The 25,549-nt window shown below is 63.7% G+C and overlaps 1 protein-coding gene across 1 annotated transcript in view; it reads left to right on the top strand.

Moving 5' to 3' along the window:
- The window catches only part of NPHP4 (nephrocystin 4), a 58,647-nt gene extending 38,806 nt beyond the window's left edge, over positions 1-19,841 (top strand). The window contains exons 15-31 of the mRNA XM_070403952.1: positions 345-496; positions 638-829; positions 1,074-1,261; positions 4,594-4,754; positions 6,097-6,277; positions 9,174-9,299; positions 9,812-10,020; positions 10,963-11,189; positions 11,320-11,491; positions 12,663-12,746; positions 15,723-15,876; positions 16,305-16,390; positions 16,850-16,935; positions 17,233-17,404; positions 17,947-18,126; positions 18,393-18,536; positions 19,093-19,841. Of these exons, the coding sequence (XP_070260053.1) occupies positions 345-496; positions 638-829; positions 1,074-1,261; positions 4,594-4,754; positions 6,097-6,277; positions 9,174-9,299; positions 9,812-10,020; positions 10,963-11,189; positions 11,320-11,491; positions 12,663-12,746; positions 15,723-15,876; positions 16,305-16,390; positions 16,850-16,935; positions 17,233-17,404; positions 17,947-18,126; positions 18,393-18,536; positions 19,093-19,233 (2,655 nt within the window). The 3' untranslated portion in view covers positions 19,234-19,841. The remainder of the gene's footprint in view (positions 1-344; positions 497-637; positions 830-1,073; positions 1,262-4,593; positions 4,755-6,096; positions 6,278-9,173; positions 9,300-9,811; positions 10,021-10,962; positions 11,190-11,319; positions 11,492-12,662; positions 12,747-15,722; positions 15,877-16,304; positions 16,391-16,849; positions 16,936-17,232; positions 17,405-17,946; positions 18,127-18,392; positions 18,537-19,092) is intronic.
- Positions 19,842-25,549: the final 5,708 nt, after the last annotated feature.

The raw sequence follows: 25,549 nt of genomic DNA, 5'->3' as shown, positions 1-25,549 counted from the left end.
ACAACTCCTCATTGTCCGCCTCAGGTTAAAGGCCGCCGAGCCTCCTGTGTTTCTATCTGCTGATGCTCCCGCGGGGCAGCCGCTCAGGGATGGGCCCCTAGACTAGCCGTGGGCAAACTACGGCCAGTTTGAAATGAATAAAACTAAAAAAAAAAAAACCATACCCTTTTATGTAATGATGTTTACTTTGAATTTATATTAGTTCACACAAACACTCCATCCATGCTTTTGTTCCGGCCCTCCGGTCCAGTTTAAGAACCCATTGTGGCCCTCGAGTCAAAAAGTTTGCCCACCCCTGCCCTAGACCGAGCCTCCTGGGCCTGACCTGGGCCTCCTCCCGTCAGCAGGAGCTCCCCCTGGAGGGCGGGATCGCGCACCTGGAAGCTGACCTGAGCCCCACGCCCGTGGTCCCGGGAACCTGTGTCGCTGAGCAGTTGCAGGAGCTGCCCTTCACCCCCGTGCACGCCCCCATCGTCGTGGGGGCCCAGGCCCGGAGGTGAGGGGCGGCTCGGGAGGGACTCGGCAGACAAGTGCATGGAGATCGCGTGGCCCTCTGAACCCAGGCTGTCCCCAGAGGTGGGTCCGGACACCACCTCGGGCGCCTTCCCCGAGGCCGCTGATCATCTGTGTGTTCCAGCTCCGGAGGCAGGCTCTCTCGGGCCTGCATGGCACTCCTGCAAGCCGCCGGCTTCCCCGAGATCCTGGACGCCAGCCAGCAGCCGGTGGAGGCCGTCAGTGCGGCGGACCCCGTGAAGTTCAGCCTGCAGAGGGAGGAAGCCGACCGTCTCCGGGGCAACGAGGTGGTGCTGCAGTTCCTTGCCTTCAGCAGGTGCGCTCTCGGACTGCCTGCTGCTCTGGCCCTGGCTTGTGCACTTCGTGCATCGAGCAGAAACCTGTGTGGTCCGAGCTGGCAGACCTGTGCTCAGGGCTCAGTAGACGCGGGGTGCGCCTGGTGTCCGGTTTGGCACGGACTCGCACAGCCGTCCTGTGCTGTCAGCCACCTCGCAAGGGGGTGACTGCAGCCCGCTCTCCGCCGAGGACACCCGACTCATCCGAGGCTCTGTCGGACTCAGGGTGCCCCAGGACGACCCGGGGACGCCGTGGCCGCGCACCGTGTATTTCACCTTCCAGTTCTACCGCTTCCCGCCCGCCACGACCCCGCGGCTGCAGCTGCTCCCGCTGGACGGGGCCGGGCAGAGCCGCTCGGGCCCCCTGTCACACGTCCTTGTTCCCACCAGTCACCACGGCTCCTCCGAGGCTGGTGAGCCACACTTTGTCTCAAAGTCTTTCTGTTTTTTTTAATTGTCACCTGAGGATGTTTTCCATTATTCGTAGAGAGTGAGCGGGTGGGAGGGAGGAGGGGGAGAGAGGAACATTGATGGGAGAGACACATCGATTGGCTGCCTTCCAAATGCTTGCAATGGGGCTGGGGAACCGGCAACCCAGGTATGCGCCCTTGACTGGAAATCGAACCCGAGACCAGCTCAACACTCTAACCACCGAGCAACCCGCCAGGGCTGAAAGTTTCATTATTAAAAAATGCTGTACAAGGAAAAATCCAAACACGTGCAGAATCTGAGAAACTAGTGTGCGTCACCTCCGACAGTATCGGCTGTGTCCCCACCAGATCTTCTCCAGCCTGCGCTACCATTTCCTGTATCGTTTCACCCGTGGTTTCCTTATGTGTATCTGAAAAACTAGTCTTTTTGAAAAAACAAACTCAATAATGTTATCCCACCTAAAAATTAATCACTAATATCATCAAACATCTAGTATCATCAAACCAATGTAAAAATCTTCCCAATTTCATGCCGTTTTTTAATAGTTTGTTTAAATCAGCTCCTTGCGTGGCAGCAGGGACTCACGTCTCCTTTGTCTGTAGTTGCTGCCCCCGTCCCAGCGGTGTTTGATGGTTGATGTGGCCACGTGCTGTCCCCGGAGTCCCCACAGCCTGCACTTGGGTTTTGCATCCCAGAGGTGCTCCCACTTTGAATATAACCCCTTTGCATTTTGAATTCCCAGAGAGAACTTTGTCCAAAAATTAAATTTCCTTGCAAGTTGAAGTCCAGAGAAATTAAACTCCAAAATCAAGTTTTCTTGTCAATGTGAATTAAAACTTGAAGTCCAAAATTCTCAAGTTAGAGTCTAAAAAAAGTTTCTTGCAGTTTCTTATACAGCGGAGTCTCCATCAAAAGTGTCCCTGCCTGAGTGTTCCCCTGCCTGCGGTCCCTGCAGCGGGGCATCCCATCTCCCCGCCCCCGATGGGCAGGCCATGCCTTAATGCAGTGGTTCTCAACCTTCTGGCCCTTTAAATACAGTTCCTCATGTTGTGACCCAACCATAAAATTATTTTCGTTGTTATTTCATAACTGTAATGTTGCTACTGTTATGAATCATAATGTAAATATCTGATATGCAGGATGGTCTTAGGCGACCCCTGTGAAAGGGTCGTTGGACCGCCAAAGGGGTCGCGACCCACAGGTTGAGAACTGCTGCCTTAAGGTCTCAGTGCCGAGTTGCTTATGAGCCTCACTTAAGAGAAATTATCTTGCGGTGGCCGGTAGCGCAGTGGTTAGAGCACCACCCCATGCAACAAAGGGTCTAGGGTTCGATTCCTGGTCAAGGGCACGCATGTGGGTTGCAGGTTCGATCCCCAGCCTGGGTCAGGGCTTGTGCAGGAGGCAACCAATCTGTGTGTGTGTGTGTGTGTGTGTGTGTGTCTCTCTATCTTACCACCGACCTCCCTCCTTCCACTCTCTCTAAAAATCAATGGGGCCCTAGCCAGTTTGGCTCAGTGGATAGAGCGTCGGCCTGCAGACTCAAGGGTCCCAGGTTCGATTCCGGTCAAGGGCATGTACCTTGGTTGCGGACACACCCCCAGTAGGGAGTGTGCAGGAGGCAGCTGATCGATGTTTCTAACTCTCTATCCCTCTCCCTTCCTCTCTGTAAAAAATCAATAAAATATATATATATATGTATCAATGGGAAAATGCCCTTGGGTGAAGATTAACCAAAAAAAAAAAAAGAAAAGAGATTATCTTTTGCCAGTGAAATATGCATGCAACAAAATGTACAGTTCAAAGCATTTTTAAAATTGAGACTTTTTTTAGAGCAGTTTTAGTTTTATAGGGAAGTTGAGCTGATAGTAGGGTTCCCGTGTACTCCACACCCCACAGTCTCCCCGGTGTCATCGTCTTGCATTAGTGTGGTTGATGCGTTTGTTACAATTGATGAATCAATACCAATAGATTGTTATTAGCAAAGTTCATAGTTTACACCAGTGGTTCTCAACCTTCCTAATGCCGCGACCCTTTAATACAGTTCCTCATGTTGTGACCCAACCATAAAATTATTCTCGTTGCTACTTCATAGCTGTAATTTTGCTACAGTTGTGAATCGTAACGTAAATATCTGATATGCAGGATGTATTTAGACGACCCCTGTGAAAGGGTCGTTCGACCCCCAAAGGGGTCGTGACCCACAGGTTGAGAACCGCTGGTTTACACTAAGATTTGCTCTTGGTGTTGTACATTCTACATTTTGACAGATGTTTGACATCACATATCTACTGTGACAGGCCACAGGGAATAACGTCACCGCCCCGAGAAGTGCCCCTGTAAGCTGTCCCACTCTGGTCCTCACTCCGTTTCCCTTGGGCCCAATACCCCCCGCCCCCCCGTGTTGTGTCCTCCCCCCAGTGCTGTGTCCCTGTCCTGACCCATTTTGTCCTCCCACCGAGAGGACTGTCCTGGTTTTGAGGGGAGCAGAGGGGACTTTACTGGGGGGGCACCCACAGGGCTGAGGTGGCTGGGGGTGGGGTAGGACCGCAGCCTGGCCCAGGCCGCATGGGCTGCTGGGTAAACATTCGCCCCCTCCCCCCTCCTCCCGGAGTTAATATTCTGCTCATCGGGGGGCTTCATAAAGATGGTTACATTATTGATGGGAAGGGGGAATGTTTTGAATGTGGTCCCAGCATGGTTGTTCCCTGCACCTCAACTAATGGCGATTTCAGTGGCATTTTTGTCAATTTAGGATGAATGATGACGCCATGTGGGGACCATGAAGGCGGGCGCCCACCTCTTAGTACGAAGCCTGATAGTCCAGAGTGGCCCTCGCAGGGGCCTGCTCCCCGTGGGGCTGCTGCCTGAGATTCGGGGTGTGGGGGTGGAGGGTGGAGGGTGAGAGGTTGAGGGTGGGGCCGGTGGCGGTGGTTCTGGTCTCCGCTGCCATGTGCTGAGCTCTGCGTGTGTGAGTGATGTGCAGCTTTGACAGGAGATGCTGACTGACTCCTCCCTGATTCCTGAGCCTGAGCGTGACTCCTGCAGCCGTGGGGCCCTGTCGCCCCGCGTGGCCCGATCCCCAGGACTCGGGGAAGCGTCAGTCTTCATTTGGGAGGAGTTTGTTGAACGTGTTGGAAAGCAGTGTAGCCTTCGCGTGTTAATTTAGACTTGATGACGTCTTTGATTAACGTGTTTATTAAACTGTAGCTGTGACGGAAGCAGGAACTAGCATGACCAGAGCAGGAACCGCTTCACAGTGTGAGATGAGAAATGACCCCTTGCGTTTGGACTGACTTGGGGCCTCTCGGAACAGGGCCTCCGGGCTTCCAGCTGAGGTACCTGGTGGACCCCGGGTTCCTGAGGCCCGGGGAGCGGCGCTGGTTCACCCGCTACCTGGCCGTGCAGAGCCTGCAGGTGGACGTCTGGGACGGAGACTCCTTGCTGCTCATCGGCTCGGCCGCCGTGCACCTGAAGGTAGCGGCTCCCGGGCCGGGCGCTGTTGAGGGGCGGGGCCCTGACAGGCCGTCAGTTCCTTGGTCACAAGTTAAAAACGCCACCGAGCTCTCTCCTTCCCAGGTGACGTTTTCACGGGTCTGGGTCCCTGAGGCTGGGTCCTTGCTCAGTTCTCAGTGCCTCCCACGGGCTGACCAGCCAGGTGGTGTCACCTGCTCCTTCCCAGGCGGCCTGGTTCCGAGGGCCTGGCCCGGGGACTGCCTTCAGTGGGCAGGGAGGGGGCCTGCGCCGGGTTCAGGATCCTGCTTTTTAGAGTTCCAGCTGGACTTACAGTGGAATCCTTTCTCTAGGGCAGCCGTGGGCAAACTACGGCCCGCGGGCCGGATCCAGCCCGTTTGAAATGAATAAAACTAAAAAAAAAAAAAAGACCGTACCCTTTTATGTAATGATGTTTACTTTGAATTTATATTAGTTCACACAAACACTCCATCCATGCTTTTGTTCCGGCCTCCGGCCCAGTTTAAGAACCCATTGTGGCCCTCGAGTCAAAAAGTTTGCCCACCCCTGGCCTAGGGACTTTCCATCCCTCATACCTAAGACCTAAGTCTGTGTGTTCATCCCTCCGGGGGGGAGGGGGGCACAGGAGTCCCAAGGCTGGGGCGCAGGCTGTCCCCACGCTTCCATTTGTGTGGGAGACACGCTAGCCAGAGGTGAGGCGGCCTTCGCGAGGCCTCACAGGGAGAGGCCCGCTGGGCCAGAGGTGACCTGTGAGCCCATCATCCCTGGGGCCTCACTGCCGTCGGCTCAGGCAGAGGAGCCGAGTCGGGAAGGTCCTGACCGTGTGGGCCTCCCTCGCCCGCTCGGACCATGGCCTCTGGAGGTCCTGCCATCGGCTCCAGCCGCCAGGCCTCCTCTGACCCCGCGTCCCGTCCTGCGGCCCCCGGCCTGGGGGCTCTGTGCTCGGCACCCGGCCTGGCGTGTCCCTTGGCCCGTCCTGCCTGTGGGCCTGTCTTGGTTCTGAAAGGTCTGACGTAGAGATGGGGTTTGCTCGGTGTCCTGCTGCTCCGTCCCCTCCTCCCCACGGAGGGGGCTCCTGAGGGCGGCGCCCGGGTGTTGACGTGGTGGGTCCCCACGGAGGGGGCTCCCGGGGGCGGCGCCCGGGTGTTGACGTGGTGGGTCCCCACGGAGGGGGCTCCCGGGGGCGGCGCCCGGGTGTTGACGTGGTGGGTCCCCACGGAGGGGGCTCCTGAGGGCGGCGCCCGGGTGTTGACGTGGTGGGTGAATTTGTGGAGAAGCCCGGCTGGCATCGGGCTCGGGTTCCAGGTCGGGTCTGCTGGGCGGTGACGTGCCTTCTCCCCGGCAGCACCTCCTCCGCCAGGGCCGCCCGGCCGTGCAGGTCTCCCACGAGCTCGAGGTCCTGGCGACCGAGTACGAACAGGATGCAATGGTGCTGAGTGGAGACGTGACTGCGTCTGGCAGCGTCAGGCCGATCGGCGTCCACACGGTGGTGAAGGGCCTGCTGCACCTGACCTTGGCCAACGTGGGTAAGAGTCCCGACGCTTCGTGTGGCCTCTCGTCCTTTCCTGGCAGCCACTCGCCTTCCCAGCTGGAGCATGAGCTCCGCAGGCAGTGGCACAAATTGTGGGCATCGTATAGGAGCAGGAGTTAGCAAAACTCTTATTAGTTTGACCACTGAGCCTGCCCTTGTCTGCCTGCCCTGCCCTTGTGCCCTGGGCCTGCCCTCGTACCCCAGGCCTGCCCTTGTCTGCCTGCCCTTGTGCCCTGGGCCTGCCCTTGTCCATGGAGCCTGCCTTTGACCACCAGGTCTGCCCTGGGCCAGTTGTTTGTGCTCCTTATTTCTGGTCAGGATTCGGGCGGTTAGTCCCCGGCCTGGCCCTCATTTGTTCGTGGTGCTGTCCCGGGGCCTCTGTGACAGTCCTCAACTACAGCAACCAGGAGAGCTTTTCCTGGGAGCACCAGCGGCAGAACTGCCCGTCTCAGAGGAGGGAGAGAAATGTTCCTGGACGTGTGTAACTTGGGGGCAGGGCCCGAGAAGCACCCCTTTAGGGCCCAGCCTTGACCTTCGCCCCGTGGTGTCCTGTGCCCCGAGAGTGGCTGGGCAGGGAGCCTGAGCCCCGATCCCCCCTCCACCTGCAGGGAGTCTGGCCTGGGGGTGGTCTTCTGGGTGTGACTGAGGCCCCTGACCGGGGAACAGGTGGCTGGGGCAGAGGGCCAGTGACCAGCCCACTCCGCCGCCCTGGAGGGCCCGTAGCAGGACTGGGGTTCTGGGCAGAATTGAAAGCTGGACGAAACCAAGCCGGTAGAGGTTGTGGAGCTGTGTCTACCCGGAGGACTCAAGCCTCTGTTGTTGCATCGGGAATTTTCCACTCAAAACCCAGCCGGAGCGTGAGGCTCCGCCCCAGGGGCCCATCCGCAGTGTCAGCACCGGCGTCAGCACCGGCCGCGAGCCGGGCAGCGGCAGGTGCGCGCTCATTAAGGCGCCCGGTTTCTGCTGCTTGTTTACAAATGTAGCATCCAGGGCAGCTGGGAAATAGACAATGTGGAAGCAGCAAAACTCAATTAGGTTCTGGAGAAATAAACGAGCCACATGTGAGCAGCAGACGGGGCTCAGAAGCGCGCAGGACCGGGGAGCTGCAGTCCGCCGCCAGGATGGTGCGGGTTATTTCTCCGTTTAATCACGAGCCCACAATGTGCACGACTCCGGGTGCTACAATCTTATCTCCAGAAGAAAGATTAGCTCCATTACGTGTTATCTTCAATTGTCATTTTCATGCTTTGCCTGCGAGGGAGAGATAAGCTCATGGGAGAGAGTCGGAGAGACCTGCTCGCGAGGCGCCACGCAGACGCGCACGGAGCGGTTAACAAAGGACGAGCCCGCGTGCCGCACGCCGTACCTGCGTGGCCGCGCGGCGGTTTCCTGTGTGTTCGTTGTAGCTTTTATTTCCGTATAAACGTGGCTGTTCTGCACCAGGCAGCAGGCACAGGCCCGCAGACGGGGTGATGGCCGGGGAGCCTCCCGGGTGACCGCAGGGACCCTGCCTGGCTCGGCCTCGCCCGGGCAGCGCTAAGCCTCCTGCGCTCAGACCGCGAGGGGCCTGGAGGGAGCGTCGCTGCGGCGCCCAGTCTCCGTGGATTCTTCTGCAAGACGTTGTCCTCGGCCAGTGGCTTCCTGGCTCGGACAGGCTTTGCCGCCCAACAGCCTGCTCCGCAGCGGCCTTTCCGCGTCCTTGGTCATGTCGGTGTCCCGGAGCCCGTCCTTTCCTGGACCCCAGTGTCCTGGGTGCGGGGTGGCCGCTGGCCCCGGCTGCCTCCTGGGGGAAGGGCTGTCCTGAGCCCAGCTCTGCGGTCACATCCCGTGTTCTCACGGTGGAAGGACAAGGGGTAGGGGTGTGCACTGTGACAGGTGACCGGAGTTTGTGGTCCGCGCATTGTGGGAGCTCAGGGCTGCGAGGGGGCCCTGCGTATGGGAGGGTTTGGCTCCGGCGGCTGCTGTTGGTCCCACACGTCTGAGGCGGGGAAGGAAACCGGCAGCAGTTTCCGACGAAGAACAGCCCTGGGGAGTTCGGGTCCTGGCCCTGCGGCCCTCGGCGTTGTGCACACGTAGGCTCAGCTTTTCCAGTTGATTGTGAACAAACCAGCGTCCAAGTACAAGCGCAGGAAGCCGGGGACCTCGTCTGTCCAGGGGGGGACCGCGGGGCCCTGCTGCTCCACACGCCGCAGGGGCAGTCAGCACGAGCCCGAGCCCCCAGGACGCTGGCACCTGCCCCTGCGCTGTGGGCCCGGGTCCTGACCTGCACGGTTTCCTTGGTCTCTGCGTGTCTCTCAGGCTTAGACTAGGCCGTGCTCATCGCAGTAGGTGTGGGGACAGAGGTGGCCTGGCCTGCCTCAGGGGACCCCTCGCCGCGCCGCAGGAGTGGTGGGGAGAGCTGCGGGAGAGCCCGCCTCCCTCCGCGTGGCTGGTCCACTGTGCCCGCAGTGAGTGCAGGTGGCATATGCCACCTGCTGGGCAGTTGGGCAGCGGGTTCTCGGGACGGGCACAGAGCTTGCCAAGGCCTGTGGGGCCACACCCCCTGGTGCAGAGGAAACGGTGCGGAGCCAGGAGCCTGGGCCACCTCTGAGCTGGTGGCAGGGAGGGAGGGCGTGGGGCTGGGGGTCGGGGGGCTGGGGGTCGGGGGAGCTCCCTCTGGGTCACGTGGCTGTGGACAGCAGGGAGGGGCGAGGTGACCAGGGCAGTGCCGACGCTGGGGCCCTGGAGCAGGCTGCTGTCTCCTCCATGCTCGGCCAGAGGGGAGGGAAGGCCAGAGGGGAAGGAGGGAGGGCCAGAGAGGAGGGCGGCTGGTGGACAGCGGGCCTCCTCGTGGGCACGTGCCCTCAGGCTCTTACTTGTGGAGATGTCTCACGGAGGCGCTTTCCGTCTAGGTCACCTGTGTGAGCAGACAGGGAGAGAGGCCAGCGCGCTGCCACCTTCCAGGTTGCGGGTCATTTCAAATGAGGGAGCCGGCCGCTTCGACGGAGGCAGCCTCCTCACGCGAGGGACCCCGAGACGTGAGTGGGTGGGTGGGTGGTGCGTGGGTGTGATTGGCGGGTGGGGTGGGGTGGAGCACACCGAGGCAGAGAAGGCTGCACGCGTGCAGGTGTGTGAGCGTGTTGTGTGCACGCCCCTCTGGACCTGGGCGCAGAGTGATGGCCGCCAGTGCCCCTGAGTGCTCGCCTCCCGGGCCTGCGGCCACTCGGTTCACCACGTTGGGCAGGCCCAGCGCTCTAGCCCGGGCTGGCCGCCTGGTATCGCGTAGAGAAGCTTAACCCTATGAGCGGCCTGTTTAACCCTAGAAGCTTAACCCTACAGAGGGCGGCTGCTCCTCTGCGGGGAACAGGAAGTGAGGAGAGTCAGGAGGAACGTGGACTGAGGTCAGAACTCCTCTGACTTGTGAACTGGGGAGGGCGTGAGGGACCAGCTCTGCAGTCACAGGGAAGAGCGACCCTGAGCTCCCGCTGGGTCACGTGACTGCATCTGCTCCAAAAGTGAACTTGATCTCTGGCTCCTCTGAACCTTCTAGGGGTGAAAAACGTGGTCCAGGCACAGAAGCTGGCAGATGTGGACAGCGAGCTGGCCGCCATGCTGTTCACACCCCTGCCGCCGGGGAGCAAGGGGCCCCGGGGCGCTGTGCGGGAGGGGGACGCCGTTCGCAGGCGCAAGCTGGAGCGGATGAGGGCTGTGCGTGCGCAGGAGGCCGGCGGCGAGGGGGGCTGCCGGAGGAGCGCGCTGGTGAGCACTCCCTGTTTGTCCAGCGTGGAACCAGCCTGGCCAGCGGCCCCACTCCACTGGGAAGGTCTAAGCCCCCCAGGGAGGCCCCCGTGGAGCAGGGCCACCCCCATTTTCAAATCCCAGCAGAATGCCAGGCGCAGCTTCAGCCCCGGCGTGGGAGGGCCGGCGTTGTGGGTGATGCAGTCATTTAAGTCAGAAATCGAACCTGGCCCCGCCCTTGAGTTCCAGCCCAGAGGCGGTCCGGTGGCCTTTCCCCTGGCGTCTGGGCTGCCTATGTCTGGAGGCCCGGCCTGGGAAGGCCCCGCTGGTCTCAGTCTCGCAGAGCAGCCCTGAGCCCCACTTTTTAGTGGGAGGCTCACCAGAAAGCAGCCGACCTCCAGCTTGGAGCACCCCTGGGCGGCCAAGCCCGCGGAGTCACGGGCGAGGAGGGAGGGTTGGCGGGGACCCGCGGCGCCGCCCCACGGCAGCTGCCCGAGGTCCGGACCCCGCTGGAGGCTGTCGGGCAGGACACTCCCCTCCAGGGACTCTGCTGCAGACAGGGCGCCGGCTGCCACACGGGGACCCGGCTGGGGAGCGGCCACCTGTCAGTGCTGAGGGGGTTCTTTTTTCTTGGAAACCTCTGCCTCCCGTTCCCCGCGGTGCCCGGACCCGGCCTCCTGGGTGTGGGGTGGGGGCGGCGTAGTCAGTCCGGAGCTTGCAGGGCAGACGCCACCTCCCATGGGTAGAGAGCAGCCAGGAGTGCCGCAGGCGTCCGTGGAGGGACAGGCATGCCCTGCTCCGTCCCTGGAGCTGGGGCCCGGCCGGTCCTGCCCAGCCCACGTGAGGGGGGGAGGGGTGAGTCCAGGAGAAGCCTGGACTTCGGGGTGGGGGGGGAGGTGGTGGGAAACAGCCTGGAGGAGCGCGGCCCAGGATGTGGCCCTGGCTCGGGCTGGTGTCTCGCAGGCTCAACAGAACGTCCGGGCTCAGCATGCGCGGGACCTGCAGGTCATCGCCGCCTACCGGGAGCGCACCAAGGCCCAGAACATCGCCAGCGCGCTGAGCCTGGCCATCACCGTGGAGCACACGCTCTCCGCCTCGCTGGGCACCGCGGAGTTCTTCGAGTTCGCCCTCAGGAACCCCCACAACACGCCGCACACTGTGACCATCGAGGTGGACAACCCTGAGCTCAGGTGGGGCCAGCTCAGGGGGGTGGGCCGGGCCCTCCCTCCCTCCTCCCTCCCTCCTCCCTCCCTCCCTTCCTCCCTGTGGGGCCTTGGGGCCCCAGGGGAACGTTCTAGCTCAGCTCTGCCTGCCGCCCAGCCTCATCGTGGACAGCCAGGAGTGGAGGCACTTGAAGGCCGCGGCCGGCCTGCACACGCCTGTGGAGGAGGACATGTTCCGCCTGCGCGGCGGCCTCGCACCCCAGCTCTTCCTGCGCCCCCGGGAGACCGCCCACGTCCCCTTCAAGTACCAGACCTTCTCTGTGGCGCAGGTGGGCCTCCCAGGGCCAAGGCTGGTCGCCAGGCACACAACGTGGGGGCCGGGGGCCCTGAGCCGCCACATGGCTGAGCCTTCGGGCGTCGCCTCCGTGGCCTCTCACCCCGGCCCCACGCCGTGCGCGGTGGCCCGACGCCTCGTGTTCCCTGCGTGCCTGGGGGGGCGGCGGAGGGGGGTGGCAGGAAAGGCGAGGCCGTCTGAGTCTCTACTAAACCGGTCAAGAGCTTCCCCAGACGTCAGAGCTGGGGCTGCCTCCCAGCCCGGCCCCTGCAGTGAGGGCTGCGCCCTTGTTACCGCCCTGTGTGCTCCCCAGCAGAGGCCAGGCCCGAGGCTTCCTGTACAGACGTGAGGAGCATGCGTACGTGTGCATGTGTGTATGTGGGTGTGCATGTGTGCGTGTGCGTGATGGGGAGGGTGTGGGCACGTGTCTCATTGTTCGGACAGTGACCTTGAGGTCAGCTCTGTGGGATGATGGTCACCCCTTAAATGGCCTGAGGGATCCCAGGGCTCCCAGACTTCCCAGGGGGCTCTGCATGCACTGTGGGCAAGAGGTTAAGGGCGGAGGCGAGTCGTCAGGCCTCTGGCTCCAGGCAGAGCTGGGTTAGCGTGGGGCCCCTTCTCCACGGCTCACGCGCCTCCCAGCCTCTGGGCAGCGAGGCCAGTTATAGCAGCCGCTGAGCGTCAATGTGAGCGTCAGTGTGGGGTCGCTGTGAGGTCGCCGTGAGGTCACTATGAGGTCGCTATGAGGTCACTGTGAGGTCTCTATGAGGTCGCCGTGAGGTCACTATGAGGTCGCTATGAGGTCACTGTGAGGTCACTGTGAGGTCGCTGTGAGGTCACTATGAGGTTGCTATGAGCATCACTGATGTCGCTGTGAGGTCACTGTGAGGTCGCTGTGAGGTCGCCGTGAGGTCACTATGAGGTCACTGTGAGGTCACTGTGAGGTCGCTGTGAGGGTCACTGTGAGGTCGCTATGAGATTGCTGTGAGGTCGCCATTAGGTCACCATGAGGTCGCTGTGAGGTCGCTATGAGCGTAGCTGTGAGGTCGCTGTGAGTGCCGTGAGGCCAGGGCAGCTGTTCCGCAGTGGACCGTCCTGCAGGTGGACAGCAGTGCCTGCCCCCAGAATCCGTCCGTGACCCATGGCTGCTGGTTGCTTTCCCACAGGCCTCTGCGGACCTGAGACCTGAGAAGGGCACAGACCCCGGATCCCCTGCGAAGGACAGCGTGATGCCCACCAGACACGCCAAGGTGCGGGCAGAGCACAGGCCTGATCTGAGGTGCACGAGGCCGTGGGGGGCGAGCCGGTGTCCTCCACGGGGACCGGGCAGTGTCATGAGTTCTGCTGGCTCTCGGGCCGCCTGGGCCCGGCCCTCCGCCCTTGCCGGCCTCCTGGAGGGAAGGGGTGCGGGCAGGGCACTCAGAGGGGGACTTCCCCATCCAGGTGCTGGCACGGCTGCTGGCTGGTGTCTCACGTGGAGGCATCTCCCGGCCACTCACCACGTGCAGCCCTTGGTGCTGGCGTGAGCCGCTGCCCTGTGCCCGCTGTGCCCGCTGTCCTCGCGCTCCGTCTCTGCGGCTGCGGGCACCGGCGCAGGCCCGGGGGCTGGCTGTGCACGTGCCCAGCATCCCATCGGGTGCAGTGGTGGGACGTGCCCGCACCCTCCTCCCTCTGGCGCTTCCTTCCTGCCGCAGGCGGCTGTGTGCCCGCTCCCTCCCTGAGCGGCCCCGTGCCAGCTCCTGGGTGGAGAAGGGTATTCAGAAACCAAACCTGGGTGCTGGGCATGGGCACGGGTGCCCGTCAGACACAGCCGCCGCCTGTGGGGCTGGAGGGGGGATCGCACCAGCGCCCAGGGCGGTGTGGTATCGCGGGCTTGTCAGCAGCCCTTCCCCTGGGTTTGTGATCCCGTTTCTGCCGTGAGAAACTGGCTTCATCCTCCTCCATGTATCTACCTATCTGCTCAGTTTGAGGACGGCCAGCCTGTGACGTGCTGCCCCCGTGGGCCGGTGCTGCCCCCGTGGGCCGGTGCTGTCCCCCGTGGGCCGGTGCTGTCCCCGTGGGCCGGTGCTGTCCCCCGTGGGCCGGTGCTATCCCCGTGGGCCGGTGCTGTCCCCCGTGGGCTGGTGCTGTCTCCATAGGCCGGTGCTGTCCCCGTGGGCCGGTGCTGTCCCCGTGGGCCGGTGCTGTCCCCCGTGGGCTGGTGCTATCCCCCGTGGGCCGGTGCTGTCTCCATAGGCCGGTGCTGTCTCCATAGGCCGGTGCTGTCTCCGTGGGCCGGTGCTGCCCCCGTGGGCCGGTGCTGTCCCCGTGGGCCGGTGCTGCCCCCCGTGGGCCGGTGCTGCCCCCCGTGGGCCGGTGCTATCCCCGTGGGCCGGTGCTGTCCCCGTGGGCCGGTGCTGTCCCCCGTGGGCCGGTGCTGCCCCCGTGGGCCGGTGCTGTCCCCCGTGGGCCGGTGCTGTCCCCGTGGGCCGGTGCTGTCCCCCGTGGGCCGGTGCTGCTGGCCATGGTGGCTGGTGGGGTGTGTGTGCGTGCGTGTATGTGTGTGCATGTGCACTGAACATGTGGTGCAGCCCCTGACGGGACCCCGCAGGCCGAGGCTCCGGCGCTGCTCTGTCCTGTGCTCACACTCTCTGGAGGGACTCCTCCGGGCAGTCCTGTCACCAGCTCAGTATGTGTGATCTGTTTGTTTCTCTTGTTTCTAACACGTAGAGGTCCTTTAAACATTAACTTAGTTTTCAAGTTGAAAGCATTTACATGAGTCCAAAATCAAGCTATAAAATGAGATACATGTAGGAAGAACTGGCACGTACATGTGTGCACGTGTGTACATGCATGTGAACATGTGTGCGTGTGTTGTGCATGCAGAGCATGAACGTGGCCCTGAGACCTTGGCAGTGGTTGCACAGAGCCCTCCTGTCCCCTCTGTCAAAGCCTCTGTGGGGACGGGTGCTCATCGCGTGTCCGCCATTCCCCGTCCGTGGACTCAGCCCCTCTAGCCCTTGGCCGTGGCACGAGGTGCTGCACACGGCAGGTCCGCTGCCCCCTCTCCACAGGGCTGGCCCGTCCTGCACCGACGGCCCTTTCCAGAGCGTCCACTGACCTGCACGCACGGCCGGCGCTCTCAGCTGCTTAGTGTCGGGAACACGGCGGAGAGTGTGAAGGTTCGGTCTGAGCACTCGGTCACAGGTGCAAGTTCTGCTCAAGCAGCACAGGAGAGAAAGCCATTTCCAGTCGATGCCTCAGTCAGGAGATAGAACGTGGGTGGGCGATAGGGCACCCACGACGGGTGTGAGCGTGGGCCTGGGGCTTCTGTTCGAGCCGGGGACCGATCCGCAGGGCAACGCCTTCAGATGCAGCTTCAAAAGGCAAAACCAGACGCAGAGCTGCCGGAAGAGCAGAGGGGCCCACAGGCAGCGGGGGCACAGACTCGGGGTGTGGGGCGGGGCTGGGTACAGGCGGAAGGAGGGACACAGACTTGGGGTGTCGGGCGGAGCTGGGCACAGGCGGGAGGGGACACAGACTCGGGGTGTCGGGCGGGGCTGGGGCACAGGCGGAAGGGGGGACACAGACTCGGGGTGTCGGGCGGGGCTGGGCACAGGGGGAAGGGGGCACAGACTCGGGGTGTTGGGCAGGGCTGGGCACAGGGGGCAGGGGGCACAGACTCGGGGTGTCGGATGGGGCTGGGCACAGGCGGAAGGGGGGACACAGACTCGGGGTGTCGGGCGGGGCTGGGCACAGGCGGGAGGGGGCACAGACTCGGGGTGGGGGCGGGGCTGGGCACAGGCGGGAGGGGGCACAGATTCGGGGTGTCGGACGGGGCTGGCACAGGGGGCAGGCAGTGACTCAGACTCGGTGTGGGGCGGGGCCGGGGCACAGAGCTCTGCCGTGTGGAGGGGGTGCCGTTCCGAGCGGGACGTGGGCTTGCGGGCGGCTGTCCTGTCCCCTGCGTGCCTGTCCTTTTGCATGTGTGCAAGGAAGAGGTGGGGTCGGTAGCGCTGAAGGCGCATCCCAGGTGTGTGCCCTCCTCAGTAGGAAGAGCGGTGGCGGCCATCGTGGTGCACACGTGGGGACACGTCCGCAGGCAGGCGCCGAGCCGGGCGCCGCCCCTTTGTGTGGGCAGCCTGTGCCGACGGCCCTGTCTCTGATCGTGTCCCCCTGTGGGCGGTGAGGACCGCGGAGACCCGGCCTGTGCGGCCTGTGCGCCCTGACGCGCCTCCCGCTCGCAGGTGCTGTTCCGGGCCGGCGGCAAGCCCCTGGCCGTGCTCCTGCTGACGGTGCAGCCGCAGCCGCCCGCGGTGGACCAGGTCTTCCGCTTCTACCACCCGGAGCTCACCTTCCTGAAGAAGGCGGTCCGCCTGCCCCCCTGGCACATGCTCCCAGGCAGGTCCCTCGGGCCCGGGTGTGCGGTGGGCTCAGCAGCTGGGAACGGTTCTCCCTGAGGGGCGATGGCATCGTTGTTACCCTGCGATGCTCTCACCTGACACCCGGCACAGTGGTCGGCTCTCCCTTCTGCCCGTGTCATTTCAAACCGAAGACGGTGTGCCCGCAGCGCCCCCCCCCCCCGCCCCCCGCAACTCCCCCCCCACTGCGCTGGTGCCTGTGGCGCTGAGGGAGCCGCGCTGGCTGCTGGCACTCGAGCTTCCGCTTTGGCCTCTGCCTGCGAATGGGCCCCCACGCAGGGGTGGCCGAGCAGGAACCCAGCGTCCACGCAGGGGCGGCAGTATGGAGGCCCGTCCCCTCGGCACCCGTCCCCTCGGCACCGGCCACGCCTGTCGGGAGACACCTTTGTCTTGGTATTTCCGCTCCAGGTGCTCCCGTGGGGATGCCTGGCGAGGCGCCCCCGGTCCACGTCCGCTGCAGCGACCCGCACGTCATCTGTGAGACCCAGAGCACGGTGAGTGGCCACTCCGTCCTCCCCGCACGCCCGCCGTCCCTGCAGCCTCCTCGCGCGTCTCTGTGCGCGGCCTCTTCCCGGGTGAGGGGCTGTTTGCCGGGCCCGCGAGAGCTTCCTGGGCGAGTCCTCACCTTCCGGCCAGCACACAGGTCCTTGACCCTCCGAGGGGAGTGAGTGAGGAGCGAGGGTATGAGGGCATCTGTTAATCGCCGCTGCGTACAGGGAGCGGCTGTCAGCGATGACCGCGTGGGAGGCTGGGTACGGCTCCTGCAGGAGAGTTACTGAGCTCAGTGTGCAATCAAGGCGTTTTCTCTTCCCCGGGAAAACACTAGTGGATTCTGAGTCGCACAGAAAACTAGAGGCGTCGGGGCCTGGTTCTCACCTGCTGTGGCCTCGAGGGCGCCAGGGGCGGGGTCAGGTCCAGGGGCGGCGTCCCTGTGATGCCCCCACTGTCCGCAGGGTCCGGGGGAGCCGAGGGACGTGTTCCTGAAGGTGGCCAGTGGCCCGAGCCCGGATGTCAAAGACTTCTTTGTTGTCATTTACGTGTGAGTATGCGAGCCTGGTGGTCGGCGGCAGGGGGTGTGTGTGTGTGGGGGGGGGGGCGGGTAGGGAGGAAGCAGCGGGTGCTGGGCGTTGAACATGGCCAGGCCTGGCTGTCCCTCAGCTCGTCATGGGCTGGCAGGGGCCTGGCGAAGGGTGCCCTCCGCTCAGGGCGGCACCCGCGGCCCGAGGGACGGTGGGTCCAGAGCCCACCAAGGAGAGGAAGTGGAGGCAGCCGTGCGGCACATTCAGTCCCGGACCCGCTGCCCGTCCAGTGCTTCCTCCTGGCTCTGTCCCCACAGGGACCGCTGGCTGGCGGCGCCCGTCCAGATCTGGCAGGTGCACCTGCACTCCCTGCAGCGCGTGGACGTCTCCTGTGTCGTGGGCCAGCGGACCCGCCTGTCCCTGGTCCTCCGGGGGACGCCGACGCTCAGGAATGTGCGGGCCTTCACCTCGCACCCCCAGGAGCTGACGGTACGGCCCTGGGCTGCCGGACCCCTTCGATGTTCTCTGGCCGCTGCCATTCTCGCCCACCTGGGACGGCGGGGCGGGCGGCGGGCGGCGGGCGTGGGCTGCGCTCAGTGGGTGGTCCCGAGGATGGGCTCCTGTCCCTTGGACTGGCGGTCTGTGGAGTCTCCGTCCGATTTCTTATCAGGCGATCGGGGGGCGGGGACATGTACACCCACAGCCAGTCTCAGAGTCACTGGGAGGAGGATACTAAGTCTGAGTCAGCGCAGCTGGCCGCACTCTGCTCAGCGGGCCGGGCGGGCTCCTGCTGGCGGCTCCGTGAGAGCCAGGGGGGTCGCCGCCACGTGGGAGGGGACCTGCCCGACAGGGGGCGTCAGACATGGTGGTGAACAGGCTGTGACCGCGGTGGCCTGGCCCTGACGGAGACCCGCCCTTTCTGCCGCACGCCGGCCCCGTGGGCCCCGAGCAGGTGGTCCCCCAGCAGCGGGTCCCTGGGGTGCGGGTGCCGGAACCCCTCGTCCCCACTCGCCACTCTGTTGTTTCTGAAGATGGACCCCAAAGGCGTCTTCGCGCTGCCGCCCCACGGGGTGCAGGACCTGCACGTGGGCGTGAGGCCCCGCCGGGCGGGCAGCCGCTTCGTGCACCTCAACGTGGTCGACGTGGACTTCCACCAGCTGGTGGCCTCCTGGCTCGTGTGCCTCTCCTGCCGGCCGCCTCTCATCTCCAAGGTCTGGGAGGGGGCGTGCGTGGGCACAGGTGTGGGCGCACGGTGGTCACCTGGTCCTCCACCAGGCCCGGCTCCAGGCAGGAGCTTCCTCCCATCCTCCTGGCCCTGGGGGGAGCGGGGGGCTGCTCCTGTGCTGGGGGCCCCTCCCCTGGGAGCCCCGACGGGGGGCTGTCTGTCCTGCTTGTGCAGACATCCCAGCTGCTGGGCCCCCCGCAGAGCGGGCTCAGGAGTCCCTGAGGAGCCCACGCCCATGCCGCCCTCCCACAGGTCTTCGAGATCACCATGGCCGCGGGGGAGGGGAAGGGCGCCCACAAGCAGATCACCTACACCAACCCCTACCCCTTCCGCCGGGCCTACCGCCTGCACAGCGACCACCCCGATCTGCTGCAGTTCAGGGAGGACACCTTCCAGGTGGGCACCGGGCGGGTTGGGGCCTGAGCCCTGGGCTGGGGACGGAGGTAGGAGCCAGGCCATCGGGTAGTGGCGTCTCCATCGAGCTGGGCGGCGAGCTGGGCGGCTGCGCTCTGGTGCGGTGCTTGGGGAGGGTGTGGGGAGGGCACCGCTGTGAGCGCCACTGCTTCGTCTCAGACCCCCGCGTCCAGGCGACATTTCAGGGATCAGGCCTGAGACCGACCCAACCTGTGGTTTCTCCAAAGTTTTACCAGAACTGCCCCACGTTGACCCTTGTCTGTCTTGAGCGTCGGAGGGAAGGTGGCAGGAAGCCAGTGGGGGTGCCTGTGTGGCTGGGAGTGTCCCCGGGGCGTGGAAGGCGGTCATGTGGGCCTCACAGGAGCAGGGGCACCGCAGCTCAGAGCTGGTGCCTGGAGGAACCCCCAGCCCACGGCCGAGGCAGGAGCCAGGCCAAGGTGCTCTGTGGGTCACGCAGCCTGGGCTGGAGGGAACACGTGGTGGTGGAGGTGCTGGAGGAGCGGGCACTGGGCTGGGCGCTGACGGCCGCCTGTTCCAGGTCGCGGGCGGAGAGACCTACACCATCGACCTGCGGTTCGCGCCCAGTCGGAGGGCCGGGGAGCGGGAGGTGCTCATCCACATCAACGACGACCAGGACAAGAACGAGGAGACGTTCTGTGTGAAGGTCATCTACCAGTGAAGGAGCCTCCACGGCCTCCCGGCCTCCACGGGCCTCTCCGGGCCTCCCAGCCTCCCCAGGCCTCCCAGCCTCACTGGGCCTCTGCTGGCCTCCCGGCCTCCACGGGCCTCTCTGGGCCTCCATGGGCCTCTCCGGGCCTCCATGGCCTCCCCAGGCCTCCCCGCCTCGCCGGGCCTCTGCCGGCCTCCCCAGCCTCCACGGCCTCCCGGCCTCCACGGGCCTCTCCGGGCCTCCATGGCCTCCCCAGGCCTCCCAGCCTCGCCGGGCCTCTGCCGGCCTCCCCAGCCTCCATGGCCGCCATGGGCCTCCACGGGTGGTGGCCTCCCAGCGGCGGACAGCAGCGGGCCGAGGAGTGGGTGTCGCAGGCCCTGGCGCTCAGAAGGCTGCTCCGGTGGAGCTGCTGCTCCCGGGTGGGGCGAGAGCGTGGGCCGCGCTGCACGGCCAGGGCTCCTGCACAGGAGAGCCACCGGCTACGACGTTACTGTTTGTTTTCAGCGAGGGTTTGTTCCGAATCATCTTAAATGATAAAAGGGTGTTTTCGTACCGGGTTTTGTACAAACATGTCATTTGCTATGCAACGTTTTATATGGGAATATATCTTTTCTAAAGTTACGTATGAAAATAGTAAACTTTTACACGTTTTTCTCTTTGGACAGTTTTTTGGGTGTTTTCTCTCTGCAGCGTAAACCTGGTTTTCCCTTGGGGACAGCGTGGTGGAGGGACAGGCGGGTGGCTGGTGGCCTCCTGGGCGTCTGCTCAGAGTTGGTGGGTGGAGGGGGCATGACTTGGACCTGCTTCTGCTTCTGGTCCCCCCTGGAAAAGCAGGGTAACCGCGCATCCCAGGCCTCAACTTCATCCCACCTGCAAGATCCCCTCCGTCTCAGAACCCGGTCACGTGGCCCAGACTCTGCCTGAGCTGCCCCCCCCCACCCGCCCCCCAGGCGCAGTCAGACCCCACAGAAGTGCTCTGGGCCGGTGGTGGCTCTGGAAAGCCCCTTGCAGCTGGCACCATCCTTTCCCTCGGCCCCTCTCCCACCCCTCCGGGAGCCCCTCCCCTACCCCTCCGGAAGTCCCTCTCCCACCCCCGGAGCCCCTCCCCCATCCCTCCGGGAGCCCCTCCCCGTGTCTGCGAGCTCTCACTGAGCCCGGTCCCGGGCACAGGTGAGGCCCCGAGCCCTCCCAGGAGTGAGAATCGGGCGCCTTTCAAAGCTTCTTGCCACCTGCGCGGCCTCCCTCCCTCCCTCTTTCCTCACAGAGAACAGCATCTCTTGGTTACGATGAATTTTCAGTTAACAGCCAGGGTCCCTTCTCCCTTCAAAACAGTGCGCTCGGCCTGCCCCCGACCCGCTTTTCAGGTTCCCGCGTCCAGCTGGCACCTGCGTGGCCTGCGGTTTGCAGGATTGGGCCGCCCGGCCTCCTGCGCACAGACCTCCCACGTCTCCCGGAGCCTGGTCCTTTCCATCAAGGGCGCTTTCAGTGCGCCTGCTCCTCCCCTCCGCCCGCCTGTGGAAAGCTACTTTTCACTAAATGGAGTCAAATGAAAGGCAGATTGCCGGCGTTGCTTTGCGTCTGCTGATGACTTAATGCTATGTTTGACTCTATTTAGAAGTAAACGAAGGCGCCTCTGAAAACTGTTGCCCAAGTTCTGAGAAGCTGGGAAAACAGCCGTTACCTTTGCTTCACGGCCTCTTTCGCCTCCGGATGGGCGTCCAGGTGTGTGCAGCCCTGGCCCTCAACGTGGGCGCAGCCTTTTCACTCTCACCTCCAGGGACGCAAGCTGAGGCCCTGCCTGGAGAAACGGAGGCGGGGAGGGGAGGGGAGGCAGGGAGGGGAGGGGAGGCGGGGAGGGCATCGGCCTGCCTGGAGAGGGAGTTCAGGCGGTCAGTGTCTGGTGTGGCCTGGGCACGTGGGGTAGCCGCCCTCCAGGGTGGTGGCTGGAGGGGCAATGGATTCGGAAGCCCTTCCCGCTGGTGAAGGCGGGCGGGGCTCAGCGTACAGCTAAAGCCCACCAGTTAGGGCGCATCTGCTGGCCATGCCACGTGGGCTTCTGACCCCAAAGCAAAGCTGGGTCCGAGCTGGTGGGTGGGAGACCGTGCAGAGTGAGGGAGGCTCCGTGCGGTGCCCGGGAGGCCCCCATGGGCGCCGGCCTGTCTCCACACTGCTCCCGCCCCCCCCCCCCCCCCCGAGGCCGTGGGCAGTGGGCAGCCAAGTGCAGGTGGCAGAATGGACTGAGGGACTGGCCACACCAGCTGCGGGTTGAACGTGTCCCGCAGAACCTCAGAATGTGCCCTCATTTGGGAATAGAGTCTTTGCTGATGGCATCAAGGTAAAGACCGAGATGACTGCATACTGGGCGGGTGGTCCCTCAATTCAGAGAGAGTCCTTACAGGAGATGGAGGGGGACACACAGGGTTCACGTGGTGATGGGGCAGAGGTGGGAGGGAGGTGCCCCACGCAGACCCAGGAGGCTGGGCTTTGTGGCAGGTCAGCCCCTCCCCCAGGTCACAGGCATGGCTGCTCCCCTCCTCACACCCCACACCCCGCACACACCACATGACCGGACTAGCCTGACCCGGGGCGCAGGACGTCCTAGAGGGGACAGAGGCAGAGGAATTCACCCCCGAGCACACTGGGGAGGGGATGCTCTGCTGGTGGGGCCGTCTTGTCTCTTCTCTCCTGGTTTCTGCTGAATCCCGGGAACTGAGGTCCCTGCTACGCACCTGAGTGCCGAGGCGAAGGCTACGGAGCCTTTTCCCGCGAGGGTAGGAAGAGGCCCCCTGCCTTGTCTCGGGGAGAGGGGACTCCTCCTGCGAATGATTATTTAACTGATGAATTTACTCAATTCTCTCGATCCTGTTGCTGTGGGATGTCCTCCTCCAGCGCAGTGGCGGGCGGGTAACGAGGCTTTAATATTTGCGCGGCTCCGAAGCGAGGCCGCGATGGCCCAGGGGCCGCCATGGTGCGGTGGCTTTACTACACTTGATCTTAGCCAAAAGGCCGAGAAGCGATGGCGCGGTGGCTTTAAAACAACTCCCGCTGTCTCACCATGACGACGGGAGCGGGTCCCCAGGCTGCGGGGCTCAGCCTGGTCCCTCCCCTCGACCGCGGGGACCCAGCGAGGCCAGACCCAGAGGGACCCGGCCACTCGTCCGTCCAGCCCCGAGGCCGCCTTGCCTGTCAGTGAGAGGTGACTGGTCGTGCCCCCTGAGAGGTGGGTCCCGGTGCGGTTTACTCCCTGGAGCTGGGAGGTGTTTCCAGGCCAGTGAGTCCTGATGGTTCCGGCGCGGCCGCCCAAGGGGCAGAGCCCTCCTTCCGCCGGGACCTTGTCAGCGTGAGGTGCTCGGTGGGGCTTTCTCGGGCGATTGCTTTGTCAACTTCGTTGCCAGGATGCTCAGCGCCAGGAACCCTGGCTCTCGGGAAGGGCGGGGCGGCTCCTCAGGTCCGTGGGTGGTCCAGGCCCCGAGGCCCATCCCCCCCATCCCCCCCCACAGCCTCCCGCTCCGACCGAAGCCTCTTCTGTGAATCATCTGGTGATCGCACCCCCTCCCAGACGGGTTCTCTGGGGCCCCCTTTACACGAGGCCTGGAGCCACGTGCCTTGCCCAGGTCACACCGCCAGGAGCTGGGAGCATCAGGGGCTTGGCCTCGACGCCCTTCACTCACTGCTACCTGGTCTCCTCGGGAGCAGCCCCTGTCCCCCCGGGGGGTGCCGAGCAAGGCTGCATGTGGGTGACAGCTGGGGAGCCCATACCCCACAGGGTCTGTGCCGGGTCCCCGACAGCAGGGGCAGGAGGAGATAGGGAACGGCAGCCAGGGTTCGGCAGTGGTCTCCACAGCCACCGCTGGCCGCTCCTGCTCCCGGGGGGGCGGGGGGACCTGTCCCACCTGGACCCTCTTTCTCCCCGGTGACAGGCAGGGTTTGGGCCCAATCCCTGGACATCACCCAGTGTGGGTCAAAGGGCACGGTTGGCTAGAGGAGTGAGGGACAGGCCGGGTCTAGAGCCAATCATGCGAAGGGGCGCCAGGCTGGGCTGGGTCCCAGGGTAGGGACTGCGCCTCCCTGGACACCCAGCTTCTTAAAGGGCACGGAGACCATAGGCAGCAGGCAGGTCTGGAAATGCCAGGGGCCCAGCCCCTGGAGCCCTGGGCCTGGTGTCGCAGCCCGAGGCCTGGGCAGAGTCTGTGGGGAGCGGGGTTGGGAGCCCTTGGCTGGGCGAAGGGCAAGGCCTGTGGTCCAGACCAGCCGGGTCATGTGGGGAAGCCCTGCCCACGGAGCTGGTCTCCCTGGTGACGGACGACGGTTACGTAAGACACCTGCAGAGCTGGAAGGGTTAAGACAGCGGGGGGTCATCACAGACTTGCTGCTGCTGCTGCTGCTGCTGCTGAGCCGGATGGACTCCTTGTGGGGTTGCCCTCCGGGGAGGCCAGTGCTGGGAGGCTGCGCCCAGGGCAGCTGTGAGGAGGAGCCGGAGGGGGCCCGCTGCCCATCTGCACAGCCTAGGCTGCTCTCCGGTCGGCAGCCAGCGCGACGGGGGACCCAGGAGCCGCGGGGAGCAGCGGAGAGAATGGCTGGCAGCGCTGCTGGTGGTTTTGTTTTTCTTGGCGAGAGAAGTTAGGGCCGACAGTTTGGGAACTCAGTCTGCGCTTTCCTGGCAGAGGCGGAGGCTGCGGGCCGCGGGGCCCACCTGAGCGCGTTGGTCACGTGCCAGTCGCAGGCCGGCTCTCCAGGCCCCTCTGCTTGGCGTTCACCCCCCCTCCCCCCGAGGGCACAATCGGCAGTCTGGCTACAGTGGTGATGGCGCTCGTCTTCTTTTTAAAAAATATATTTTTATTGGTTTCAGAGACGAAGGGAGAGGGAGAGAGAGAGAGAGACATCAATGATGAGAGAGAATCGTGGGTCGGCTGCCTCCCGCACGCCCCCCTCTGGGGATGGAGCCCGCAACCCAGGCCTGTGCCCTGACCGGGAATGGAACTGTGACCTCCTGGTTCATAGGTCGGTCAACGCTCAACCACTGAGCCACGCCCGCGGGCACTTTTGTCTTCTTTTTGTAAAGACTTCCTTTTTAGGACGGTCTAAGGTTCACAGCACCATCGAGAGGAAGGTCCGGAGAGTTCTATGTCCCCGGCCCCACACACAGCCTCCGCATTGTCGCTTCACTCACCAGGATGGGACATGTCGCTGTCACCCCCAGTCCCTGGGTGACCGGAGGGCTCACGTGGGTGGCGCGCATCCTGTGGGTGGAACAGTGTGTGATGACGTGTGTCCATCATTGTAGCAACCTGCAGAGCAGTCTCACTGCCCTAATGACCCCTGCGCTTGCCTCTCCCCACCCCCGCCCCAGCCCCCCAGCCACGGCCTTCCTGCTGTCCGCCCCCCACCTGCGCCCTGTCCAGGTGTCGGTGGCTGGGACCACCCACATGCAGGCTTTTCGGGTGGGTCATCGCTTTGACGTTTCCTCTGTGGCTTTTCCTGGCGCGATTGCCTCTTTCTTTTTAGCGTTAAATTACACTCGGTTGTCTGGCTGCTGCATCCACTCACCGGCGGAAGGGCGTGCCGGTCGCTCCCGAGTCCTGGCGCTTCTGAATGAAGCTGCAGGAACATCTGTGTGCAGGTTCCTGCCTGGACAGGGTGTTTAACTCCTTTTGGTGAATACCAAGGAGCAGGACTGCTGGGCCGTGTGGCGGGGGCATCGTTAGTTTTGTAAGAATCTGCCCAACTGTCTTCCACCTGCTGCACCCGCTGCGCCGTGTCCTCGCCAGCGCTCGGCTGACCCCGGGAGGTGTGGAATGCCGTCTCGCTGTTGTTTTAACCTGTGCTTTCCTAACGACACAGGTGTGAAGCACCTTGTCCCCGTGCCCACGCTACCCTCCTCCCGCCCCTCCTCCTGCCCCCACCTCCCTCAGGGCGGCCCAGGACTCGGCCCCTCCTGCTTCTGTGCCCCCGGAACGCTGCCTGCAGGCGGAAAGGTGCGACAGCTGTGCCTTCTCCTCGCTTTCTGTTCCCAAACCCAGGCCTCTGTCCCCTCCCGGTTCCAGCAGGAGTGGCCGCGTCGCCCGCGAGGCCTGCAAAAATGCAAATGAAAGTGAGATTACGATTGTTTCTACATAAGCAGCGTGGCAACTCCAGTCTGGCCGGGCTGCCAGCCGAACCCGCCGGAGAGAAATCGATGTTGGAATAGTTGCCTGTGTTCTCATGGAACATTTATTGTGGGGCGCTGGGCTCCCATAAAGCCTTTCTATAAATTATTCAGCATGGAATTCGGATGAAATGCCAAAACCCGCTCACCAAGGGGCTGCCGCTTTGTTTTCTGTTACCT

The sequence above is a fragment of the Myotis yumanensis genome, unplaced genomic scaffold, assembly GCF_028538775.1.
Source record: "Myotis yumanensis isolate MYYU_CA2020_CCGP unplaced genomic scaffold, mMyoYum1.0.hap1 SCAF_2, whole genome shotgun sequence".
Taxonomy (NCBI): domain Eukaryota; kingdom Metazoa; phylum Chordata; class Mammalia; order Chiroptera; family Vespertilionidae; genus Myotis; species Myotis yumanensis.
Note: the sequence above shows the minus strand (reverse complement) of the source record. Positions and strands in the feature narration are given on the sequence as shown.